We start from the raw sequence: 22,726 nt of genomic DNA, 5'->3' as shown, positions 1-22,726 counted from the left end.
GGGTGCTGCGATAGAGAGGACCAGGTCCCCGGGGCTTCTTCTGTGGATCTGGCATTCACTCTGAACCTCCCATGGGGCAGGATACAAAGTTACCATGACCAAAGCTGACCAGGGTGGGGTTAGGGCCATTCTCAGGATCCAGACATGGGAAATCAATTTCAGAACCCCTCAGCTCTAAGGCACACCATGCCCCTGGAATGAACCTGCCTTCCTCAGGATAACATGCTGGTGACTGCGGGCTGCAGGAATTGCAAGACTGGAGGCCTCCCTCCCTTGGGGTTAACTGAACAGAGACTCAGTGCAAATGCCCACTCAGTAGCCCAGAGGCAAAGATGAGGGGCTCTGTGTCCCAGGGTGCAGAGTGTAGGCTCTGGGGGAGGGGGTTGAAGCCTGTGAGGTAAATGGGAGCTATTAGCTAGAGTAGTGTCCACCTAAAGAAAAACATACAACAGAAGAGTTGTGAGCTTAAGTTGGATTTGGGGTCTCCTGGGGACTATAGCCCGGGACACAGCTGCTCTGTTAGCTCTGAAAACACTGCTCTGAGGAGGTAGCAGTGAAGACAATATGATTTTTTACCTAGGAAATACATGAAGTCTAGCATGAATACTGGTAAAAGATTACTGTGAAACACAGAGATCAGACTGCAAGTTAATCATTTTCATGCTTTTGTGTATGTGGGAAGATGCCAGAATCTGGGGTCACTGAACCTTTTCCTGAGGTAGGTGTGTGACTAAATAAGGGCCAATTTGTCCACAGCACAGTGTGCCTCTTCCTGTTTGTCACCCAGAATTCCTTCAGAATGCAGTGTCATTGAGGAATCACAAAGGTTACAAGTTAACCCTGTAGAACTGGCTGGTCTTTCCCTCATTAGAGCAGTCATTGGCAGTGAGATCAGCAGGAGGGCAGTCTGGGCAGAATAAGGTGTGAGGGACCCTGTGTACAGCATGAGCCTCCCCAGGAATGGAGCATGTCCTTGTCTTGATGGGCAGAGGCCCCTGATGTGTATGAAGGGAGCATGATTAAGGCCCAGGCCATGGGCAACTGAGTCATTCCTTAGAGGGGAGGGGCTTCCTTTCTCCTATAGAGAAAATGTGCTGTACATCATCCAGTAGCAGGGCTGGGGCTGACTAAGTGAGGAGAGTTTGCTGCCAGAAGTAGTCTCTCCGTCCCTGTCTGATGCTCTATCTTTGTCTTTCTCCCTGCCATCTCTGTGCATGTTATATCATCCCTCTTTACCTTTGCAAGACTCAATGTGACCTCACTCACACCAAGAGGGTCCTTGCCTTGTCTCTCCTGAGGGTATCATCAGTTGACATGAATGTTCACTGGGACCAGTAAGAGGCATTCCCCTTGAGTGTAGGGGATTCCAGGAAAGGCATGCTCAGCTGCAGAAAGGGTGGGGAAGGGTTTTTCTTCAAATAAACCAAGAGCTCCTCAACAATCATGCGTGATCTGGGCCTTGGAAAGAAGCCTGGGGACTTCTCTGACAAGAACCCTCCTGTGGTTCAAGTCAAAATCCTCCCAATGGCCAGAAGGCCCAAGGGTCCTGGCCTTCATCACTTCTGTCAGCCAATCTCCTCGCTCTCCCTCCATCATGCTGTGCCTGTCACATTGCCCTGTGACACATTGTCACTGTTTTCATACACACTACACAGGGTTCTACTCCCTAGTTTTTCCACTGGCCTTACCTCTGTCTAGGATACTTTTCTCCCAGATAGGCATATCTCCTCTAGGCTTTTGCTCAAATGTCACAATCTTAGAACTTCCCTGACCACTCTTTCTAGATATCATCCCCTCTCTCTATTTCACTATCCCGATTTAATTTTAATCATGGCAGTTACAAACACCTGATAAATTACTTGTATTTGGGGACCACATGATCCCAACAAAATGTAAGCTCCATGAGGAAAAGGTTGATTTTCTCTTTCCTAACACACAGAGTTGTGCTTGACACATACTTTGGAGAGAATGAATGAATGAATGATGGAATGAATACACAAATTTAAACTTGTCGAGAGAGGCACAGCTAGACAGGCTGAGGATTCTGCTAGGGAACGTATTCAGGGATGACAAGATGGTGACAAAGTTGGGGTCTTTATCTCACCTACGTGGTGGTGTCCTTGGGTCCCCTCGGAATTGACCCCTTTCCTAACAGAATGGAAGCTCCAGTTGTCTCTTTCACATATTACTCACAGTCAACGACAGAGGGCTTTCCCACGCCAGGCCTTCAGATCCCAGTCGGAAGCTTTATCTATCCTTCCCGTTGGGGGACTGTGGCTGGCTTTCCCTCATGAGACCTATCCTGTATTGAACAGGAAAACACAAACAAGCACAATGCCCAGCATAGATAAAATGCTTCCAATGCTCTTTGTTACGATATTGGTCACTATAGAGAAGCAATCTTCAGTTTATAAAGACTTTTTTCTGAGTCCAAGATTGCAGCAATCTGTGGGGTTTTCACCCTAACTTTGCCCTTCCGCCCTTTGCGGATCATCCTGGAATGGTCCACAGGCATCTATATCTGCTGTTCCCCAATCCCACCAGCAAGGGGCGCGCGAGATGAAACAGTTCTGTCCTGGGATGTACCACTGAGGGGTAGCGGTAAGACCACCCACTCTGGAAAGTACCATTGGGAGAGGGCGTGTGACAACAGAGAGGGTCCCCTTACACCGCGTCGGGCATGGACCACAGTTCCCTGTGGCGGCACTCATGGCTCCACTGGGTCCATCCCCATTCGCTCCTCTTCGTCTTCCCACTGCTTTCGAATCCGAGTGGACATAGGTATTAAGCGGAAACTTTCTTCGTCTCTTTTCCAACTCCACACCTTCGTTGGTGGGACGGCTATGGAGCGAGGCTGGCTGTCGGTTTGGGTATGGCGTCAGGGAAGCGTTCTGGGCAGTGATTGGCCACGGCGTGACTGCCGGCACTGTGGTCGCAGAGCTGGAACTGAGGGCGAGGCGCCTGTATACGCGTGCGCCTGCGTTGGCGTGCGCGACTTTTCAGAGCATACAATTTTCCTCAGAGTTTTATTGCTTTTCCCGAAGGGGTCGAATAGCTGCCCTGGTTAGTGGCGAGGTTTGGCGCAGTCTCTGGCTGTGCATGGTGAGGGCGTTTCAGTCTTGTTTAGCTCTCGCTCAGTCTGGATCGTGCGGCAGCGCACGGTCATTCACACAAATGTATGCAATTCATGTCCAGGGAGAGGTCCCTGAGTTTGCTGTATCTCCCTGGAGAATAAACTGTATCTGGCAGCTTGGGATTGTGTATTGCTACGTGTGACAACACAGGTGCTGTTTGGGTACATTTGATCCCCATGAGCCTTTGGGAGGGGTTGTGAGTGATGGGATATTTGATCTGAGTGGATTTTGTGAGCCATAGGTGTTGGAGAAGACTCTTGAGAGTCCCTTGGACTGAAAGGAGATCCAACCAGTCCATTCTAAAGGAGATCAATCCTGGGTGTTCATTGGAAGGACTGATGCTAAAGCTGAAACTGCAATACTTTGGCCACCTCATGCGACGAGCTGACTCACTGGAAAAGACTCTGATGCTGGGAAAGGTTGGGGGCGGGAGGAGAAGGGGACGACAGAAAATGAGATGGCTGGATGGCATCACCGAGTCGATGGACATGAGTTTGAGTGAACTCCGGGAGTTGGTGATGGACAGGGAGGCCTGGCGTGCTGTGATTCATGGGGTCGCGGAGAGTCGGACACAACTGAGCGACTGAGCTGAGCTGAGCTGAGTACAAAGCCTCTAGGATGTGTGCCTGTATACCGGGATGTGCATCATTGGAGCTTTCTGGCTTTTCAGTCCCTGGGTGAGAGATCTCTGTGTAGTCGTCTGCACCCCAGAATGTGAGATCACTGATCTTTTGATTCTGGGTCCGAAGTTGTGATGCCTCTGTGCTGCTTTAAGGATGGGTCAGGCTAAAGGTGTAAACTATCAGCTGCTTGGGGATCTATGCACAGGTTTCAAGTTTTTCATTTGTCTGGGAACTTTATCTTAAGATGATATGATGTTCTTGAGTTATTAAAACTTCTGTCTTTCTGTTTAGAGGGTTTTGTATTAGGTCGGTAAGTGTCCCAGTGGTTTGTGAGTCAGTCTCCATGATGTGAAGTATATGTGCAGTTCTCATTTGTTTCTGTCTGGAAGACTTTGGTCTGTTTGGAGGGTCTTTGTCACAGTGTGTATGGTTATGGTTTCTGTTGTGTTTGAGCGTCTGAGACTCGAGTTGTGTGCTCTCTGTGCAGAGATTCAGTGAGCTCTTTTTGGTGTCTCTGGGTATCTATGAGGTGTTTGGAGTCTTTGTGTCAGAAATAAAACGTCTTATGTTCTTGGCTGTGAGGTCTCTGTCTGGGAACTGAGGATTTGGAAGCTGGCAGACATGATTCCGAAGCCTGGAACCTGACATGCTGACTGTGTGTTGTTGAGTGTATCACTTGTCTCCTGGAATCTCAGTTTGTATCATAATTAATACAGTGGGGACAGTGCCCATCTTGGAGGGTACCTGTGCATGTTAGCAATGTGTGTAAAGGGCCTGGCTCCAGACTGTCCTTCAGCAAATGTTTTCTGAGCACCTGCCATAGACCTGAGCACTATTGGAGGAGTTTGGGACAGGACAAAACCAACCGAATCTCTCATTTCATAGACTTGGTGGTCAGTAAATAATCAAGGGTGGCAGGAACTATGAAGAAAGATATTTCTAGATGAGGGGAAAGGATATATGTAGGTATGATGTTATTATTTTATTCAAGATAATGAGGGAAAGACTCCCTGAAAGATGGCAAGTAAGCAGAGATCTGGAGGAAGTAAGGAAGCAAGCTGGGGGGTTACCTAAGGGAAGAGCATTCCAGGCAGAAGGAACAATAAGTGCAACAGTCCTGGCATAGAAATCTACTTGGTGAGAGAGTCATTTCCTAGGTAGGTTGATAAGAAGTCTAGGGGTCCCCAAGGAGAGAGGGGTCTGGAATTCTCAAGGAAGAAAACAGGACACGCTTTTTTGTCCCTCTACATTCCTTAAGATTATATAACAATAATGTATCCTGCTTGAGGACAGTCTCTGGAAAAAAACCTTCTGGCTAATCCTGTTATCTTAAGGTGTACATTATGGGAGTAGGTCTAGTGAGGTCTTTACAACCTCCAGACATTCTTTTGATTCACTGTAATAACTAATTAGAGAGTATACAACTCCATGGCTAACACTAGCGGGGGGGTACTCTTTCTACCCCCTTCTGATGCCTATGTCAGAAGCTTTCTTTATCTCCTTTATACTTTAATAAAACTTTATAACACAAAACTCTGAGCGATCAAGCCTTGTCTCTGGCCCCGGATTGAATTCTTCTCCTCCGGAGGCCAAGAACCCTGGCGTCTTTTCCATGGTTCAGCAACAACCTTTCATTGACATGCTCCTGAATGTCAAGGAATCCTGTGATGTGCTGGATTTGTCATGTAGCTCTCATTGAAAGGGGCCTGGTGCTGCTATTTCTGTTTCTACCACAGTTTGTGGTCGTCTGCATTTCACAGATGAAGGACTCAAGGCTCCAACGTGTGCCCTGCACCTTCTCTCCTACCTATACTTGAAATTAGAGTGAAACCTTCTGGTCCATCACGAGAGACAGAGCTTCAGTGTACCAGCTGCAGGGATGATAGCATCCATGCTGAATGTCAGCCAAGCAGTGGACATCAGTTATAATCATGGGATTATGAGGCATGGGAACACATTGCTCCTCTTGATGAAGGGCAGGACTTAAGAAGGAGAAAGGAATTGGGGCAAAGGAGAGAGGCAGGAAGGGGAAGCTGGAGGACAATGAGAAAGAAAATGAATAGTTTCATCTCATTGCTTGGATTTGGCCCAATTCACCTTGATGAAATGATTGGATTAGGAAATGCGGGATCTATAACCTATTTCTTTCCTGATATTGGTAAATTTTTTCTTTAGTTATCTTTTTTTTTTTTATTCTTGTGGGTGGAAATTTATGAATTTATATTGACCTTTTGAAAGAGCCAGTTTGGGGTTTTGTTGATTATATATTTTTTTCAAATATCTGTTCTGATTTCTATTTTCCTTATTTTGCTGACATTCTCACTACTAAAGGGGTTTAATAAAGTCCCTGAGAGTTTCCCCAGTATAGTGAAATCTCACAGATTCTAGGGCACTGTTGTAGCTGCACTGAGTGAGATTCACTGAGTATAGATCATGGAATCTGCACTTTTGAAAAGAATTCCTCCATTCTGATTGACAGGGACAACTTGTCTAGGCACTACCAGAGCAGAGGCATGGTCTTATTTTGCCTACTGCCAGGCTGTGTCTCCAGTCAGAGCATGTGACAGGGGTTTCCTGCCTTCTCTGATGCACAAACCCGAGACCTCCAGTCTAGGAGACTCACTGACATGCTGTCTGCTGTTCTGAGGAAGCTCTCAGACCATCGTTTCTACAAAACATACGGATGCCAATCTTGTCAAGCCTCCATTTGAAAGATTTCTGAAGAAATCAGATTTCTATTTAGTGTGCATTTCTATGATGTAAGATCAATTTTTGTTATGTGGTAGCTGTAATTCTACATATATGCCATAGCAAAAAAACACCCAGAGTTTCCCACAGTGTGTCCAGACCTGTGACTCCCTTACTGCTGGGCGACAGTGAACAAGTTACGTCGTGCCTCTGTGCCTCATTCCTCTTTTAACCACATGGAAACACTAGTGTGGAGTAAATTTAACTACTTCATGGGGCAGTGTAGACCACTGACAATGTTAAGACATGGGAAATTGTCAGGACAGTACATGCCATATGGTACATTCCAAGTCAATTCTAGCTATTGTCATTACTATTATTAATATTATTGCTGTTCCACATTTGCCTGGAGATTGTTCCAGAGACACAATGTCAAGACCACCTTTGACACACTGCATGGACCTTGCACTATCATTTCAGGCCTTTCAAGGCCTCAAGAATGGAGTGTATGAGGTATGAGGGAGGGTTTTTTTTGCACAGTGAGTATCCCCCTCTTCTTATGGGGATATTGTGAAGCTTAAAGGAAATATTTGGGTTTCATCATGTGCTCGTATGAAAAGTTTAGTGAATATTCTCTGTGAACTTAGACATCTAATGACCTCTTCATAGGCTTTGCATCATGACGGGAAAGCAAGTGGTCACTGGACAGTTACAGAACATGAGTATATAAATATTTAAAAACATTGTTCAGGGAAATTTAAAGGACAAGAAACCTCATCACATGGCCTTTTTTTCGGCCATTATTTTTTATCAAGTCTAATTCTCAATCAAATTCTGAAGATCTGAATCTGATGAAGATATGAAAATGTTAATAGTCAAATGTTCATCAGTAATGCTTTATTTCTTGTGTAGTTTTCACATTTCCAGTTTTGTTGTGTTTCTTATTTCTTCCACTAATACCCATGATTTTTTAATCCAAGGGTGATGATATGGATATTTTCCGAGGTAAATCATGAGATGTTCAGCTGTGTTTTGGGATGGAGAGTCTGAAGACATAGGCACAGATCAGAGATGACACAGATCAGTTGGGATTGGGGAGGTAAAAGCATGTGGGCAGGGACAGGGGCATATGAGTACAAGTAGAAACGGAAGTGAAGAGAGACAAAAAGAAACACTCACCTTTCTGGTTCGTGCTTAGCTCTCCATATGTACACAATGGACATATGTACTCCAAATGTACTCAAAAGTCTTTGAGTACCCATAGCAACACTGTAAGGTAAGCATTTTTAATGCTATCATCCCTTTCTGCAGTTGAGGAGCAGAGACACACAGACATTAATGGGTGAATGAATTTGCACAAAGTCACCGAGCTGGCAAGAGCTGAGTCAGATTGGTGCCCAGGCCAGAGAGAAACAGACAGGTGTGGTATCTGACTCCCAGTCTGGAATACAGTGCAGTGTCTAGTCTACTGTGGATCAGAAGGCAGATCAACATGTCCATCCACATCAGACACTATGATGGATCTGCATATGGATTGAACACAGGTTCTCCTAAGTGCATGAAAGACCATGGGGTGTCATGTCAACATGCAAAGATCACAGAGAACAGTTCCTAGTCCATATCAACCTCTAAACATGTATTTGCCCTGACAGACATGAGTGGAACACCCTCATCATTCTGGAAAGTAGCATAACCATAGAAATAATATAATGATAAACAGAACAAGAAATACAATATCATGAAGACATTACCTCCCCCATCTCGTAATTTTCTTAAATGCAGATTCAACCTGAAAGGCAAAAGACCACGTACTAAATTTTTTTTCTCTTAAGTGTGACATTCTAGATAATTTCCAAATAACATTTTATTAGTATTTAAATTTGCTGTATCTTCATTGTTACATAGGCAGTTTTTCTATTATAACTGAAGGATGGACTTTCTGAAAAATCATTCTCTTCAGGAATTTTGAGGTTTCAGCATAAAAAGTTGTGTTGGTATCCCTGCCAGGTGAAAACCCAATCAGCACACTGAAGTCAGAAGTATGATTTTTGGTACAGTAGGTAGGGGGCTGTAGGGGAGGAGAGAGGTCCTGATGGAAGGTTAGCTAAGCCTGCAAGCGTTGTGACAAAGGTCACTGACTCTATAGGCCCAAACCAAGCAACAACTCACAGGTCCCTAGGAAGACACTGGTGTTCTATCCACATAAGTGTCTGTGTTAGGACTTTCAGACCATTGCTCTTTTGGCTCCCATGATGCAGTGGGACAGCTTGTGACACTTATAACACAGTCCTGCTTTGACTCAGGCTGTGGATGAGAGTCACAGCCTCCCCTGCAGCACTGCCCTTTTTGTGGGTGATCTGGAGCCCTTTTTGTGATGTCTGGGAGTCGACAGATTCTGACGAGAAAGGAGGAAGAAAATACATAGCACAGGGGTTACATGCACCGTCCCTGATAGAGATGCAGGTGCAGCTTGTTACATTAACCAGTTGGGGATGAGAAGAGTTTGATTTGGTGACTCAAAGAAGAAATGTGGAAGTGAATTCAATGCAAAGGGAGAAAACATATTAAGAGAGGGTAAACAGCTACAACTCCCATTTCTGTAGCAGGGCAGGGTGCTCCATTACTGTTGTGAGAAGGCTCCGTGCTCTGAGTTCTGGGAGGGAGTGATGAGTGTTCTAAGGACCTGCCATCAACCCTAAGCAGGGGGCGCTGAGTGTGTGAAGACATAAGTCTCAGCCTTTAGCACTGACAGACACAGAAAGCTTCTTAGCCCCGCTGAGAGTGGGTCTGTGACACCTTAAGGAAACTCAAATGTAACGAGGTGATGGTTTTTCTTTCTCAATCGCTCAGTCGTGTCCGAATCTTTTCGTGAGACCCCATGGACTGTAGCACCCCAGGCCCCTCTGTCCTCCACTATCTGCCATAGTTTGCTCAAATTCATGTCCGTTGAGTTGGTGATGCTATCTAACCATCTCATCCTCTACTTCCCCCTTCTCCATTTGCCTTCAATCCTTCCCAGTGAAAGGTTGTTGCTGAACCATGAAAGACACAGGGATTCTTGGCCTCTGGAAGAGAAGAATTCTACCCGGGGCCAGAGACAAGGCTTGATCGCTCAGAGATTTTGTGTAATAAAGTTTCATTCAAGTATAAAAGAGATAGAGAAAGCTTCTGATGTAGACATCAGAAGGGGGGCAGAAAGAGTGCCCCCCTGCTAGTCTTTAGCTGGATGTTATATAGCTATTAGCAGTCTGCTAATTAAAGAAAGGAAATGTCTCAAAACTCAGAGGATAGCACCAGGCCCCTCACCCCCTACATGCATTTTAAGATAACATTGGCACCAGGTGAGTCATCCCGGGCCATAAAACGATTGACTTGAATCTTGAAGAAAGGCAGATTTCCATACAAATATATAGTTTCATTAACAGCCCCTTGGACTGCAAGGAGATCCAATCAGTCCATTCTAAAGGAGATCAATCCTGGGTGTTCATTGGAAAGACTGATGCTAAAGCTGAAGCTCCAATACTTTGGTCACCTCATGCGACGAGTTGACTCACTGGAAAAGACTGATGCTGGGAAGGATTGGGGGCAGGAGGAGAAGAGGACGACAGAGAATGAGATGGCTGGATGGCATCACCGACTCGATGGACATGAGTTTGAGTGAACTCCGGGAGTTGGTGATGGACAGGGAGGCCTGGCGTGCTGTGATTCATGGGGTCGCAAAGAGTCGGACACGACTGAGTGACTGAACTGAACTGAACTGAACATAGATTAGGAGAACAAGGTATGAGTTTAACATACTGGTTTGTCAAGTGGGTTCTGAGCCTTTAGGCAGAACCACCTTGAAGACAGAGTCTAGGGTAAATGCATACAACATTGACATAGCTTAAGACAAGCATTTCCATAAGAAAAATGCATTGGTTAGCCCAAGGTTTGAGAATAGTTAAGTTCAGGTGGAACCAGGAGTCATTATGGCAACACAAAATTTTAAGAGAAACCTCTTTTTATATTTGTATAGAGAAGGGGAAAAAATATAACACTAGTTTATTTCCACTTGCCGCTTAAGAGAGAGATAAAAAAATGTCCGACACTTGCAGCCTATTTCCGCCGTTTTGAGACCCCTGGCTTTCCTGCCTGTTACCCTCTCATTCCCCTCTTTTCTTTTAGGAGAATTATGTTGCCTAGGGAAAGGGGCGTCGTTCTCATTCCATAACTGCTTCCAAACTAATAAGGGGTGTTGTCCCTAAAGTGGTGAGGCAACATATTCTCCTAACCCTCATATTGAGGGTTTCTGATCCAGGGGATCCAAGTAGTAGTTGGAGAAAGCTGCAGCAGTCACAGGAGTTTGAGCAACCATTTGTAACTTAAAAGCCTTCATGCGACTAGAAACAAATCCAGCTACACAGTTACAGGTGCAGGGAGAAAACAGCAAAAACAGAACAATCAGAATTATTGTAATTAAGATAATTTTCCACCATGGGGAACTAGTTAATGTCTCCCAAAGTGAGGCAATTGAGGCTTCAAGAACATCCATAGCCTGAATCATCTCGTTCATGTGTTTAGTAAAATGAGTAACATTAGTGCTCATATCAGGTATATACGTACAGCACTGGGTATGAATTATGGCACAAGTTCCTCCTTGTGCAGCTGTCAGAATATCTAAGGCCAATCTGTTTTGCAAAACCACCTTTCTACTTTGTATTTGTTCAGCATTAAGAGCTGAAAAAGCTTTTTGAGAATTTTGTATAATGCCTGTTGAGTAAAATTAGTCAAAGCATCCACTCATAGCATAACATCTGTAGTTCCCAGAGAGGGAACAAACACTGCAGCCAAATAGTCACACCAGTGAAATACAGATCTTGCCCACCGAGTTTTAAGGTGTGGTAAATTAGCAGGCTTTTGTGGAAGCTCTGAAAATATGAAGCCGAGAGCAAAATCTAGACCTAGCGTGCATCTCCCTATCCAGCCAGGGGGAAGCCATGCCCATAGGTAAGAGCCACATATCCAATAGGTCCCGTTTGGAGCAAGCCAGAGTGACTGAAGTATCCAGTCCCAATCAGTGCCTGGCCAGGCAAAGAGAGGACCTGAACTGGGGTTGGAAAATATGGGAATGATTACCTTGCATATTTCCTGAGGCAAAAATCCCAGTTGTTTCCAATCATTATTATTAAGTTGTTGGCTAACTTCAGGGGATGGCTCTATTTGTTCTCAGCATATAGGGGCAGTAGACATTAGATGTCCTTTTTCAGGAGTTAGCCATATAACATCATATCATCCCATATTTGATACACATCAGGTAAAAAGCCACTAGATCTAGACCTTATGTGTAGCAAAATAGTCATTAAACCAAGACATTGTGTAATCAAAATTAAAAGCCACAGTATGTCCATATTTAAAGTACAAAGTGTTGCACCGGTCCATCTTAGGGTTGTTAGATATCATCACATTAAGAAGAGGCATCACATACGATTGTTGTCGAAGGTATTCACGGACTTGGAGAAAGTCTTTTCCTTGAAGTGGAGATGTCCACCATGGGAAGCCTTCCACTGATGAAGAGGGGAGTGTTATGCCCTGAGTCCGGTTCCCCCATACTGGTAGAATAAGACACTCGCAGCAATGCAAAAGCAAGAATGGGGTTTATTTCTAGCTCGAGCTAGGGCTCATGCCTCCTCCAGCGCAGTGGAGTGGGACAAGAGCCCCGAGCCCAGGTCACAGCGGTTTTTATAATCTCAGGTTACATAAGCACCTATTTCTGTTCAAAAGATCAAGCTGGCAGAAGCTCATTGGCCAGTTCATGCATGCACGGAAGCTCATTGGCCAGTTTATACGCGCGCGGGGTTTTTCTGGGGGATTTCCCTTTTTACTCTGATTGGCCCGACTTTCGGCGCTGGCGGGACTTTTCTAGGGAGGAGTTTCTTAATTTTGGCGCCGGCGGGATCTTCTTAGGGAGGAGTTTCTATGGACTTAGCCTCCACCCTCTCTCCAGGAAATCAAAACTTAGGCCTAAACAAGGTCTCAGGCCTATCCTGGCTACTCAGATATTAGGGCTCCTAACATCTCCCCCCTTTTCTGTTGTTCAAACGGAAGAATCTTCCTCCATGGGTAGAGTTTGATCCAGGGATCTTTATACAGCCTTACTCAAAAACAATTTTAGGAATCTTTACTTAAAGACAACCTTATCTAAAATGGAGTAATTTTGGTTTCACGAGCAGCAAGCAGCAAGCAAAGTACAGAAGCAAAAATTGCATTACAGAAGCATTAAGTTCTACATTAGGTTACAGCGTCTAATCTGAAATCACACCCATAATATCATTTTTCAGGATATCTGGGAAATAGCTATTTCCCAGGATGTCTGAACCATAGCTACTCTATTTTGACTTTTAATAGTAAAATTTTTTTTAATAGCCAAAGCAGATGTCACCATTAATGACGTCAGTGTTTTTCTAGGTATGAGAAGATGCAAGAGTTGGAACTCATAAAACCTTTTTCTGAAAAGATCTGACTATCTGAAGGCCTGTTCTGCCAGTTTTTTCAGAGCACAGAGTGCCTCATTCCTGATTTTCACCCTGAACTTCTTTCAGGGGGTGTTGCAGCAGCTTGCAATGGTCGTGACGTAATCTTTGTAGAGGCAGCTGGCAAGTACCAACTTCCAGTCAGCAGGGTCCCTTCATAGCCACATATCTGACCATGTGACACCATTTCATGGCCATTGTGTCCCGCGTTGCTGGGAAGGCTCATTCCCAGGTCTAGGGAAGCGATGGGCCACTCAGTGTGCTAAAACTGGACCAGGCCTTGCAAGTAGCAAAAGTCTCTGGACCACTGTCTCACTAGCCTCCTGGTCCAGGAAAATATTCCCTCTTGTTGCTTTTTCTCATACCCAGAGTCACATTATTACAATTATTGATCTCATATGGAACTGCATATCAGCATTATATCACAGTCTCAGTGAAACAAGTGACATAGAAAATAATATAGCCATAGCTAGCAGTTAAGAGTAAAATAAGAATTATAAGTCAAGAACTTTTCTTAGATAAAGCCTGGTATACCCCAAGTCACCTGACTTCATTTGTTAAATGACTATCCGTTCCGTTCTGTCGCTCAGTCGTGACCGACTCTTTGCGACCCCGTGGACTGTAGCCTACCAGGCTTCTCCGTCCATGGGATTCTCCAGGCAAGAATACTGGAGTGGGTTACCGTTTCCTTCTCCAGGGGATCTTCCCGACCCAGGGATCGAACCCGGGTCTCCCGCATTGGAGGCAGATGCTTTAACCTCTGAGCCACCAGGGAAGCCTATAGCCTGGTGTTAATCTCCTGGTTGTACATTATGGAGCATCTGACCTTTATCTGAAGATTGGTTACTGAGATAACCTTTAGAAACTAACCTAGAGTGTCCTTTCAATAACTTAATTAAATCTTTTAGCAGTATCATGTAACAAGGAACTGTTTCAGCAGTGAGTCTTAGTAAACACTAGACATTAACAAAACTAGAAACTTAATTTAACAATTTACAAAACTTAATATTCCGTGATTTTTCATTATGGAGGCCCTGTAGCCAGGGAGGCTTTAACCCATCTAATAAAAAAATGAGGTTTGTCAGGGAGCTGGGAAAAGCCAAGCAGCCCTCTTGGATTTACCATAGCCCTGACTCTGATTTCCAGCTATTGTTTTTCATTTTCCAATTTAGAAGCAGACTTTTGCCATGGTTTAGGGACATTAGGATGGCACAAGTCTAACAGAGTTTTTGTATAAGCAGAATGAGCTTTTACATGTCTACAAACCCGACAATTGGATTAATTTCTAAAACTAGCATAGGATCAGGCCTATGGTAGAAAAGCATTTGATTTATATGCAGAGGTCTAAGAAATCAAGAAAACATTATAAATTATCATACGAATCAGGTCCAGCATCTTGGGCAAGCTGTCTACCTCTGATGTCGTCGTCTTCTCACCCTGGTGTAGTGTAGTTTCTTCTGAAAAAAAGTCCTTCCATCCAGGTTGGAGACAGTCCCTTAAATTACGTCTTTTTTAGTCCTGGTTGCAGGTCATGAGGCATCTGATCTTCATCCAAAGATAGATCACTGAGACAAGCTTCAGAAACAAACCTAGGGTGCTCTTCAAGAACTCAACCAAATCCTATATTAATATCACATAACAGCAAACATCCATTCAGGAAATGAGTCTTAGTAGATACAGACTTCCATTAACAAACTGGGATTTAACAGTCATTGAAACATCATTTTTTTCCCTAAAATTACTCTCATTTTTACCAAATATAACCAAATTAAGACTTGTTTACAAAATAAATCTGTTCTCAATAAACTTGACCTGATTATTTATATAACCATAGACTTCTTTTTTTTTTTTTGCTGAAACTTTTATGGAGTCTCAAACTTAACTTTAAGACCTTTCAGGGTTAGAGAAAGTCATCTCAAAGGCTTATCACAGATTTTGCGTAACAGATGTGAGTGAATTCCTCCCTTTCTTAAGGTCTCCCAAACTAAGATTTCTGTACCTGTTAGTGAGATAACCTTCTTAGTTTATCTGATAAAGTTACTGGAAGCCTAAGAGTTTCCAGTCTCTGAAGGGGTCAGACAGAGAAAAATATTAAATGCTTCAATTTGTCTATTAAATACCATTTTACCAAATTACTGTTAAGTCATAATTAAAACACAGATTCAAACCAGTAATTTTTCAGAAACCATAAAAGTTATAAGCATATTTGCCAGTTCATTCGGTCCTTTTGTTAACCTTTGTACAGTCATCAGGTTTCTCACTAGAATCTTTTAATTTCTTACCCAGTTCAGAAACTTGTATTTATCTAAAAGTCCTTTTTATAAATCTTCTGGAAGAGGAAGCATTTTCACAAGAAACTTGGTTAGTGCTGTGAGAACACTTTAAGATAGTAATCAGAATTACGGCAACATTTTACCTGAATATATCAGAATTTATATATAAATTGTTTCTAGGATATCTGTATTAGTAACATTTACCATACAATATCAGTTCAGTTCAGTCGCTCAGTCGTGTCCGACTCTCCGCGACCCCATGAATCACAGCACGCCAGGCCTCCCTGTCCATCACCAACTCCCGGAGTACACTCAAACTCATGTCCACAGAGTCGGTGATGCCATCCAGCCATCTCATTCTCCGTCGTCCCCTTCTCCTCCCGCCCCCAACCTTTCCCAGCATCAGAGTCTTTTCCAGTGAGTCAACTCGTCGCATGAGGTGGCCAAAGTATTGCAGTTTCAGCTTTAGCATCAGTCCCTCCAATGAACATCCAGGATTGATCTCCTTTAGAATGGACTGGTTGGATCTCCTTGCAGTATAAGGGACTCTCAAGAGTCTTCTCCAACACCACAGTTCAAAAGCATCGATTCTTCGGCGATCAGCCTTCTTCACAGTCCAACTCTCACAACCATACATGACCACGGGAAAAACCATTGCCTTGACTAGACGGACCTTGGTTGGCAAAGTAATGTCTCTGCTTTTTAATATACTATCAAGGTTGGTCATAACTTTCCTTCCAAGGAGCAAGCGTCTTTTAATTTCATGGCTGCAATCAGCATCTGCAGTGATTTTGGAGCCCAAAAAAACAAAGTCTGACACTGTTTCCACTGTTTTTCCATCTATTTCCCATGAAGTGATGGGACCAGATGCCATGATCTTTGTTTTCTGAATGTTGAGCTTCAAACCAACCTTTTCACTCTCCTCTTTCACTTTCATCAAGAGGCTTTTGAGTTCCTCTTCACTTTCTGCCATAAGGGTAGTGTCATCTGCATATCTGAGGTTATTGATATTTCTCCCAGCAATCTTGACTCCAGCTTGTGCTTCTTCCAGCCCAGCGTTCCTCATGATGTACTCTGCATATAAGTTAAATAAGCAAGGTGACAATATACAACCTTGACGTACACCTTTTCCTATTTGGAACCAGTCTGTTGTTCCATGTCCAGTTCTAACTGTTGCTTCCTGACCTGCATACAGGTTTCTCAAGAGGCAGGTCAGGTGGTCTGGTATGCCCATCTCTTTCAGAATGTTCCACAGTTTATTGTGATCCACACAGTCAAAGGCTTTGGCATAGTCAATGAAGCAGAAATAGATGTTTTTCTGAAACTCTCTTGCTTTCTCCATGATCCAGCGGATGTTGGCAATTTGATCTCTGGTGCCTCTGCCTTTTCTAAAACCTGCTTGAACATCTGGGAGTTCACGGTTTACATATTGCTGAAGCCTGGCTTGGAGAATTTTGAGCATGACTTTGCTAGCGTGTGAGATGAAGGCAATTGTCCGGTAGTTTGAGCATTCTTTGGCATTGCCTTTCTTTGGGATTGGAATGAAGACTGACCTCTTCCAGTCCTGTGGCCACTGCTGAGTGGCCGGTGCAAGGTCCGGTGCTGTAAAGAGCAATATTGCATAGGAACCTGGAATGTTAGGTCCATGAATCAAGGCAAATTGGAAGTGGTCAAACAGGAGATGGCAAGAGTGAACGTCGACATTCTAGGAATCAGTGAACTAAAATGGACTGGAATGGGTGAATTTAACTCAGATGACCATTATATCTACTACTGTGGGCAGGAATCTCTTAGAAGAAATGGAGTAGCCATCATGGTGAACAAAAGAGTCCGAAATGCAGTACTTGGATGCAATCTTAAAAATGACAGGATGATTTCTGTTCGTTTCCAAGGCAAACCATTCAATATTACAGTAATCCAGGCCTATGCCCCAACCAGTAATGCTGAAGAAGCTGAAGTTAATCGGTTCTATGAAGACCTACAAGACCTTTTAGAACTAACACCCAAAAAAGATGTCCTTTTCATTCTAGGGGACTGGAATGCAAAAGTAGGAAGTCAAGAAACACCTGGAGTAACTGGCAAATTTGGCCTTGGAGCACGGAATGAAGCAGGGCAAAGGCTAATAGAGTTTTGTCAAGAGAATTCACTGGTCATAGCAAACACCCTCTTCCAACAACACAAGAGAAGACTCTACACATGGACATCACCAGATGGTCAACACCGAAATCAGATTGATTATATTCTTTGTAGCCAAAGATGGAGAAGCTGTATACAGTTAGCAAAAACAAGACCAGGAGCTGACTGTGGCTCAGATCATGAACTCCTTATTGCGAAGTTCAGACTGAAATTGAAGAAAGTAGGGAAAACCACTAGACCATTCAGATATGACCTCAATCAAATCCCTTATGATTATACAGTGGAAGTGAGAAATAGATTTAAGGGACTAGATCTGATAGATAGAGTGCCTGATGAACTCTGGATGGAGGTTCGTGACATTGTACAGGAGACAGGGAACAAGACCATCCCCATGGAAAAGAAATGCAAAAGAGCGAAATGGCTGTCTGAGGAGGCCTTACAAATAGCTGTGAAAAGAAGAGAAGCGAAAAGCAAAGGAGAAAAGGAAAGATATAAGCATCTGAATGCAGAGTTCCAAAGAATAGCAAGGAGAGATAAGAAAGACTTCCTCAGTGATCAATGCAAAGAAATAGAGGAAAACAACAGAATAGGAAAAACAAGAGACCTCTTCAAGAAAATTAGAGATTCCAAGGGAACATTTCATGCAAAGATGGGCTCGATAAAGGACAGAAATGGTATGGACCTAACAGAAGCAGAAGATATTAAGAAGAGGTGGCAAGAATACACAGAAGAACTGTACAAAAAAGATCTTCCCGACCAAGATAGTCACGATAACGTGATCACTGACCTAAAGCCAGACATCTTGGAATGTGAAGTCAAGTGGGCCTTAGAAAGCATCACTACGATCAAAGCTAGTGGAGGTGATGGAATTCCAGTTGAGCTATTACAAGTCTTGAAAGATGATGCTGTGAAAGTGCTGCACTCAATATGCCAGCAGATTTGGAAAACCATACAATATACCCAAGACTTATTATTCACTTGACAGTACTTCCCATGTAATTTAACATGGAAGTTGAACCCAATTAGTATAGTATCTCCCTTTGGGATGTTTCAGGGGCCCTCTGAAGCATCCCAAAGTCAGCTAGAAGCCAAAAGTGCTTCATCAGATTGATTTAGGAAGTTTTGTCAACAAATATCAGAAAGGTTTAGAACACTCAGTCAGATGGGATTATAGGTCACTGAAACAATAGCTATGCACTCAGCCATAGTAACAATATAGGATTTCAGAGGCAAATATAGAACAGACCATTTAAGAGGCAAATAATCTTAGATCTATTGTCAAATGCAGTTTAACATCTCAAGAAAACGTTTGTTTATACACAAAAACTCTTTCCTTGGGGTCCACTTTCCACAAAACCATTTTATCACTTTCTGTACCCATTTGTTCTCCCATCCTGAAACAGCCAACTGTAAGTCAGACCTATTACCTTTTTCCTTCATAAAATGTAACTTCATTATTCATACCTTCTTTACTGAACACACACATCTTACTTCCCTTAAGCAACCAAGAATTGACCTTTATATTAGCATTCTATAAATTGGTGAACATAAATACCAGTGATAACTTAAAAAATTTTAGCAAACATCTCAGGATGGCATCAAACATTATTTGTTAATAGTCTAAAATCTTTAGTTTTTCTGTAAGTTAGTATTCAGTAGTGAATGTTTCAGAACCTTATTTTATTTGGAAATGACCTAGCTATTCAATAAACTTTTGTTACTTAATTTAGCACAACCTTAGAAATTCAGGTTACCAAAATCTAGAGAAACTGTTTTAGACAGACATTTTAATCTTAATAGAGTTTATCTAAAAGCTCTTGTCTCATTTACATTTCTTAGAAGTTTTTTTTTTTCACTCAAGGTAATTTCTTTGTCGACAAACTTGTAACAGATATATTTAATTTATGTTGAACCTAGGTGCAATGAAAATATTCTACTTAATGTTAATTACTCTAAGACATGTCTATATTAGATAGATCAACAAACATTAATATCAGGTATTTAATACTGGATATTTTCCACTTTACTTGAACCTGGAATTTGTAAGCGCTTACCCTTTAAGCCAATTAAATAGAGCTCATTTACAAATTAACTTCAAAAATATTACTCAGAGACCAAGACATACCAAGACAGACACAGTGCGAGTCTTTAGTCATGACTTAGACATGACAATATAAAATTTACTAGTTTATAAAACAGTTGGACCGATTCTATAGGGGGTCGGCGGAGGGACCCCATAAACAATAAAAGGGCATAAGGAAGGAGAGTCACCCAGTCCCTGCCAGTCTCTATTGCCAATTTTGCCAGTGTTTCCTTTAGGGTCCGATTCATCCTTTTTACTTGACCCGAGCTCTGGGGATTGTATTCGCAGCATAATTTTCATTTAATCTCCATAGCCAACACCAATCCCTGAACAACTTTATCTTAGCCAAATTCCTTGGTCTCTGGGCAGCTGCTCGGAGGCCTGCCATAAGAGTCTGGCGGTACACTCGGAGATGCTCCCTACCTTCTGCGCGCTCAAAGTCCCACTGGGGCCGGGTCAATGGAAATCCCTCATCAATTAGGTTCGGCTGCAGGGTGGGCCTCCCGTCCACACCCCGGACATGTTTCCGAGCTTCCGATAGAATCCTCTCCCATTCTTCTGTGGTGAAGAGCACCTGTAACAGTTACTGACAGTCATCCCAGGTGGGATTATGGGTGAAAAGGATAGAAACAAAAGGCTTTATCCATGCTGGTGGGTTTTCCAACAGATCTTGCCAGACCAGGATATAGGGCATCTGGTCCGAGTGGCCGGAAGGGCCGGGCGTGAGAACCTTCCCCCAACAGCCCGGATGGTGGGCAGGCTGAAGGTTCCCTCTCTCAGCCACCCGACATTAAAAGTGGGCCACTCCGAGGAGCAGAGCGTCACCAGCTTATTCCTCTTCACTAGCAGAGACAAGTCTTGCTCCCTAGATTTAAAGTCAGAGAAATGATCCATCATGAGGGAGAGTGGGGTTGAGCTTCCTTGACCCATGACCACAGAACAGATTACGGCAGAGAACAGACACAGGAGAGAGATAGAGACAATGCCGGCACACACGATAACACGACAAACGGAGGACAGACAAACGTCCGCCAAAAACACACTACTAGGTCTCTGAGACCTCTGAGGCTTCCTGCAGTTTAAAGTAACCTTACCGAAGGGTGTCCACCGCCCACCAGATTCCGGATCGGGAGAGACCTCCTCTCTCCCGCAGAGCCAGCTGCCTTCTAGCGCGAATGCTGGGCCTCGGCCTTATGCCGGCTATGGCGATCAATTCGCCCCTGACCTTGCAGATCCAGCTGCCTTCCAGCGCGAATGCTGGGCCTCGGCCTTACGTTGGCTACAGCGACCAATTCGCCCCTGAACAAACCTTGCAGATCCAGCTGCCTTCCAGCGCGAATGCTGGGCCTCGGCCTTACGCTGGCTACGGCGATCACCCCTGAACAGACCTTGCACCGGTGCTATAATCAGCCCTCCTCCAGGCTGATGAACCCCTTCTGCCGGGAGAACGTTATTCTCCCCAGTCAGAGGGATCCCGGACGAGCCCCCAAATGTTATGCCCTGAGTCCGGTCCCCCTATACTGGTAGAATAAGACACTCGCAGCAATGCAAAAGCAAGAATGGGGTTTATTTCTAGCTCGAGCTAGGGCTCACGCCTCCTCCAGCGCAGTGGAGTGGGACAAGAGCCCCGAGCCCAGCTTACAGCGGTTTTTATAGTCTCAGGTTACATAAGCACCTATTTCTGTTCAAAAGATCAAGCTGGCGGAAGCTCATTGGCCAATTCATGCGCGCGCGGAAGCTCATTGGCCAGTTTATACGCGCGCGCGCGGGGTTTTTCTGGGGGATTTCCCTTTTTACTCTGATTGGCTCGACTTTTGGCGCTGGCGGGACTTTTCTAGGGAGGAGTTTCTTAATTTTTGGCGCCGGCGGGATCTTCTTAGGGAGGAGTTTCTGTGGACTTAGCCTCCACCCTCTCTCCAGGAAATCAAAATTTAGGCCTAAGCAAGGTCTCAGGCCTATCCTGGCTACTCAGATGTTAGGGCTCCTAACATCTGGAATATTAAGGTTGTAAATTGTTAAATTAAGTTTCTAGTTTTGTTAATGTCTAGTGTTTACTAAGACTCACTGCTGAAACAGTTCCTTGTTACGTGATACTGCTAAAAGATTTAATTAAGTTATTAAAAAGGACACTCTAGGTTAGTTTCTAAGGCTTATCTCAGTAACCAATCTTCAGATAAAGGTCAGATGCTTCATAATGTACAACCAGGAGATTAACACCAGGCTATAGTCATTTAACAAATGAAGTCAGGTGACTTGGGGTATACCAGGCTTTACCTAAGAAAAGTTCTTGACTTATAATTCTTATTTTACTCTTAACTGCTAGCTATGGCTATATTATTTTCTACGTCACTTGTTTCACTGAGCCTGTGATATAATGCTGATATGCAGTTCCATATGAGATCAATAATTGTAATAATGTTACTCTGGGTATGAGAAAAAGCAACAAGAGGGAATATTTTCCTGGACCAGGAGGCTAGTAAGACAGTGGTCCAGAGACTTTTGCTACTTGCAAGGCCTGGTCCAATTTTAGCACACTGAGTGGCCCATCGCTTCCCTAGACCTGGGAATGAGCCTTCCCAGCAACGCGGGACACAATGGCCATGAAATGGTGTCACATGGTCAGATATGTGGCTTTGAAGGGACCCTGCTGACTGGAAGTTGGTACTTGCCAGCTGCCTCTACAAAGATTACGTCACGACCATTGCAAGCTGCTGCAACACCCCCTGAAAGAAGTTCAGGGTGAAAATCAGGAATGAGGCACTCTGTGCTCTGAAAAAACTGGCAGAACAGGCCTTCAGATAGTCAGATCTTTTCAGAAAAAGGTTTTATGAGTTCCAATTCTTGCCTCTTCTCATACCTAGAAAAACACTGACGTCATTAATGGTGACATCTGCTTTGGCTATTAAAAAAATTTTACTATTAAAAGTCAAAATAGAGTAGCTATGGTTCAGACATCCTGGGAAATAGCTATTTCCCAGATATCCTGAAAAATGATATTATGGGTGTGATTTCAGATTAGACGCTGTAACCTAATGTAGAACTTAATGCTTCTGTAATGCAATTTTTGCTTCTGTACTTTGCTTGCTGCTCATAGAACTAAAGATCCCTGGATCAAACTCTACCCACGGAGGAAGATTCCTCCGTTTGAACAACAGAAAAGGGGGGAGATGTTAGGAGCCCTAACATCTGAGTAGCCAGGATAGGCCTGAGACCTTGCTTAGGCCTAAGTTTTGATTTCCTGGAGAGAGGGTGGAGGCTAAGTCCACAGAAACTCCTCCCT

The 22,726-nt window shown here is 43.8% G+C and overlaps 1 protein-coding gene across 1 annotated transcript in view; it reads left to right on the top strand.

Moving 5' to 3' along the window:
• The first annotated feature begins 2,645 nt into the window (after positions 1-2,645).
• LOC148773309 (P antigen family member 3-like) overlaps positions 2,646-22,726 on the top strand; it is a 32,936-nt gene continuing 12,855 nt past the window's right edge. Inside the window, exon 1 of the mRNA XM_088833960.1 lies at positions 2,646-2,781. Coding sequence (XP_088690086.1) covers positions 2,681-2,781 — 101 coding nt within the window. The 5' untranslated portion in view covers positions 2,646-2,680. The remainder of the gene's footprint in view (positions 2,782-22,726) is intronic.

This window comes from Moschus berezovskii, chromosome X (genome assembly GCF_049115385.1).
Source record: "Moschus berezovskii isolate FMDL1 chromosome X, NW_MosBer_1.0, whole genome shotgun sequence".
Taxonomy (NCBI): Eukaryota; Metazoa; Chordata; class Mammalia; order Artiodactyla; family Moschidae; genus Moschus; species Moschus berezovskii.
Note: the sequence above shows the minus strand (reverse complement) of the source record. Positions and strands in the feature narration are given on the sequence as shown.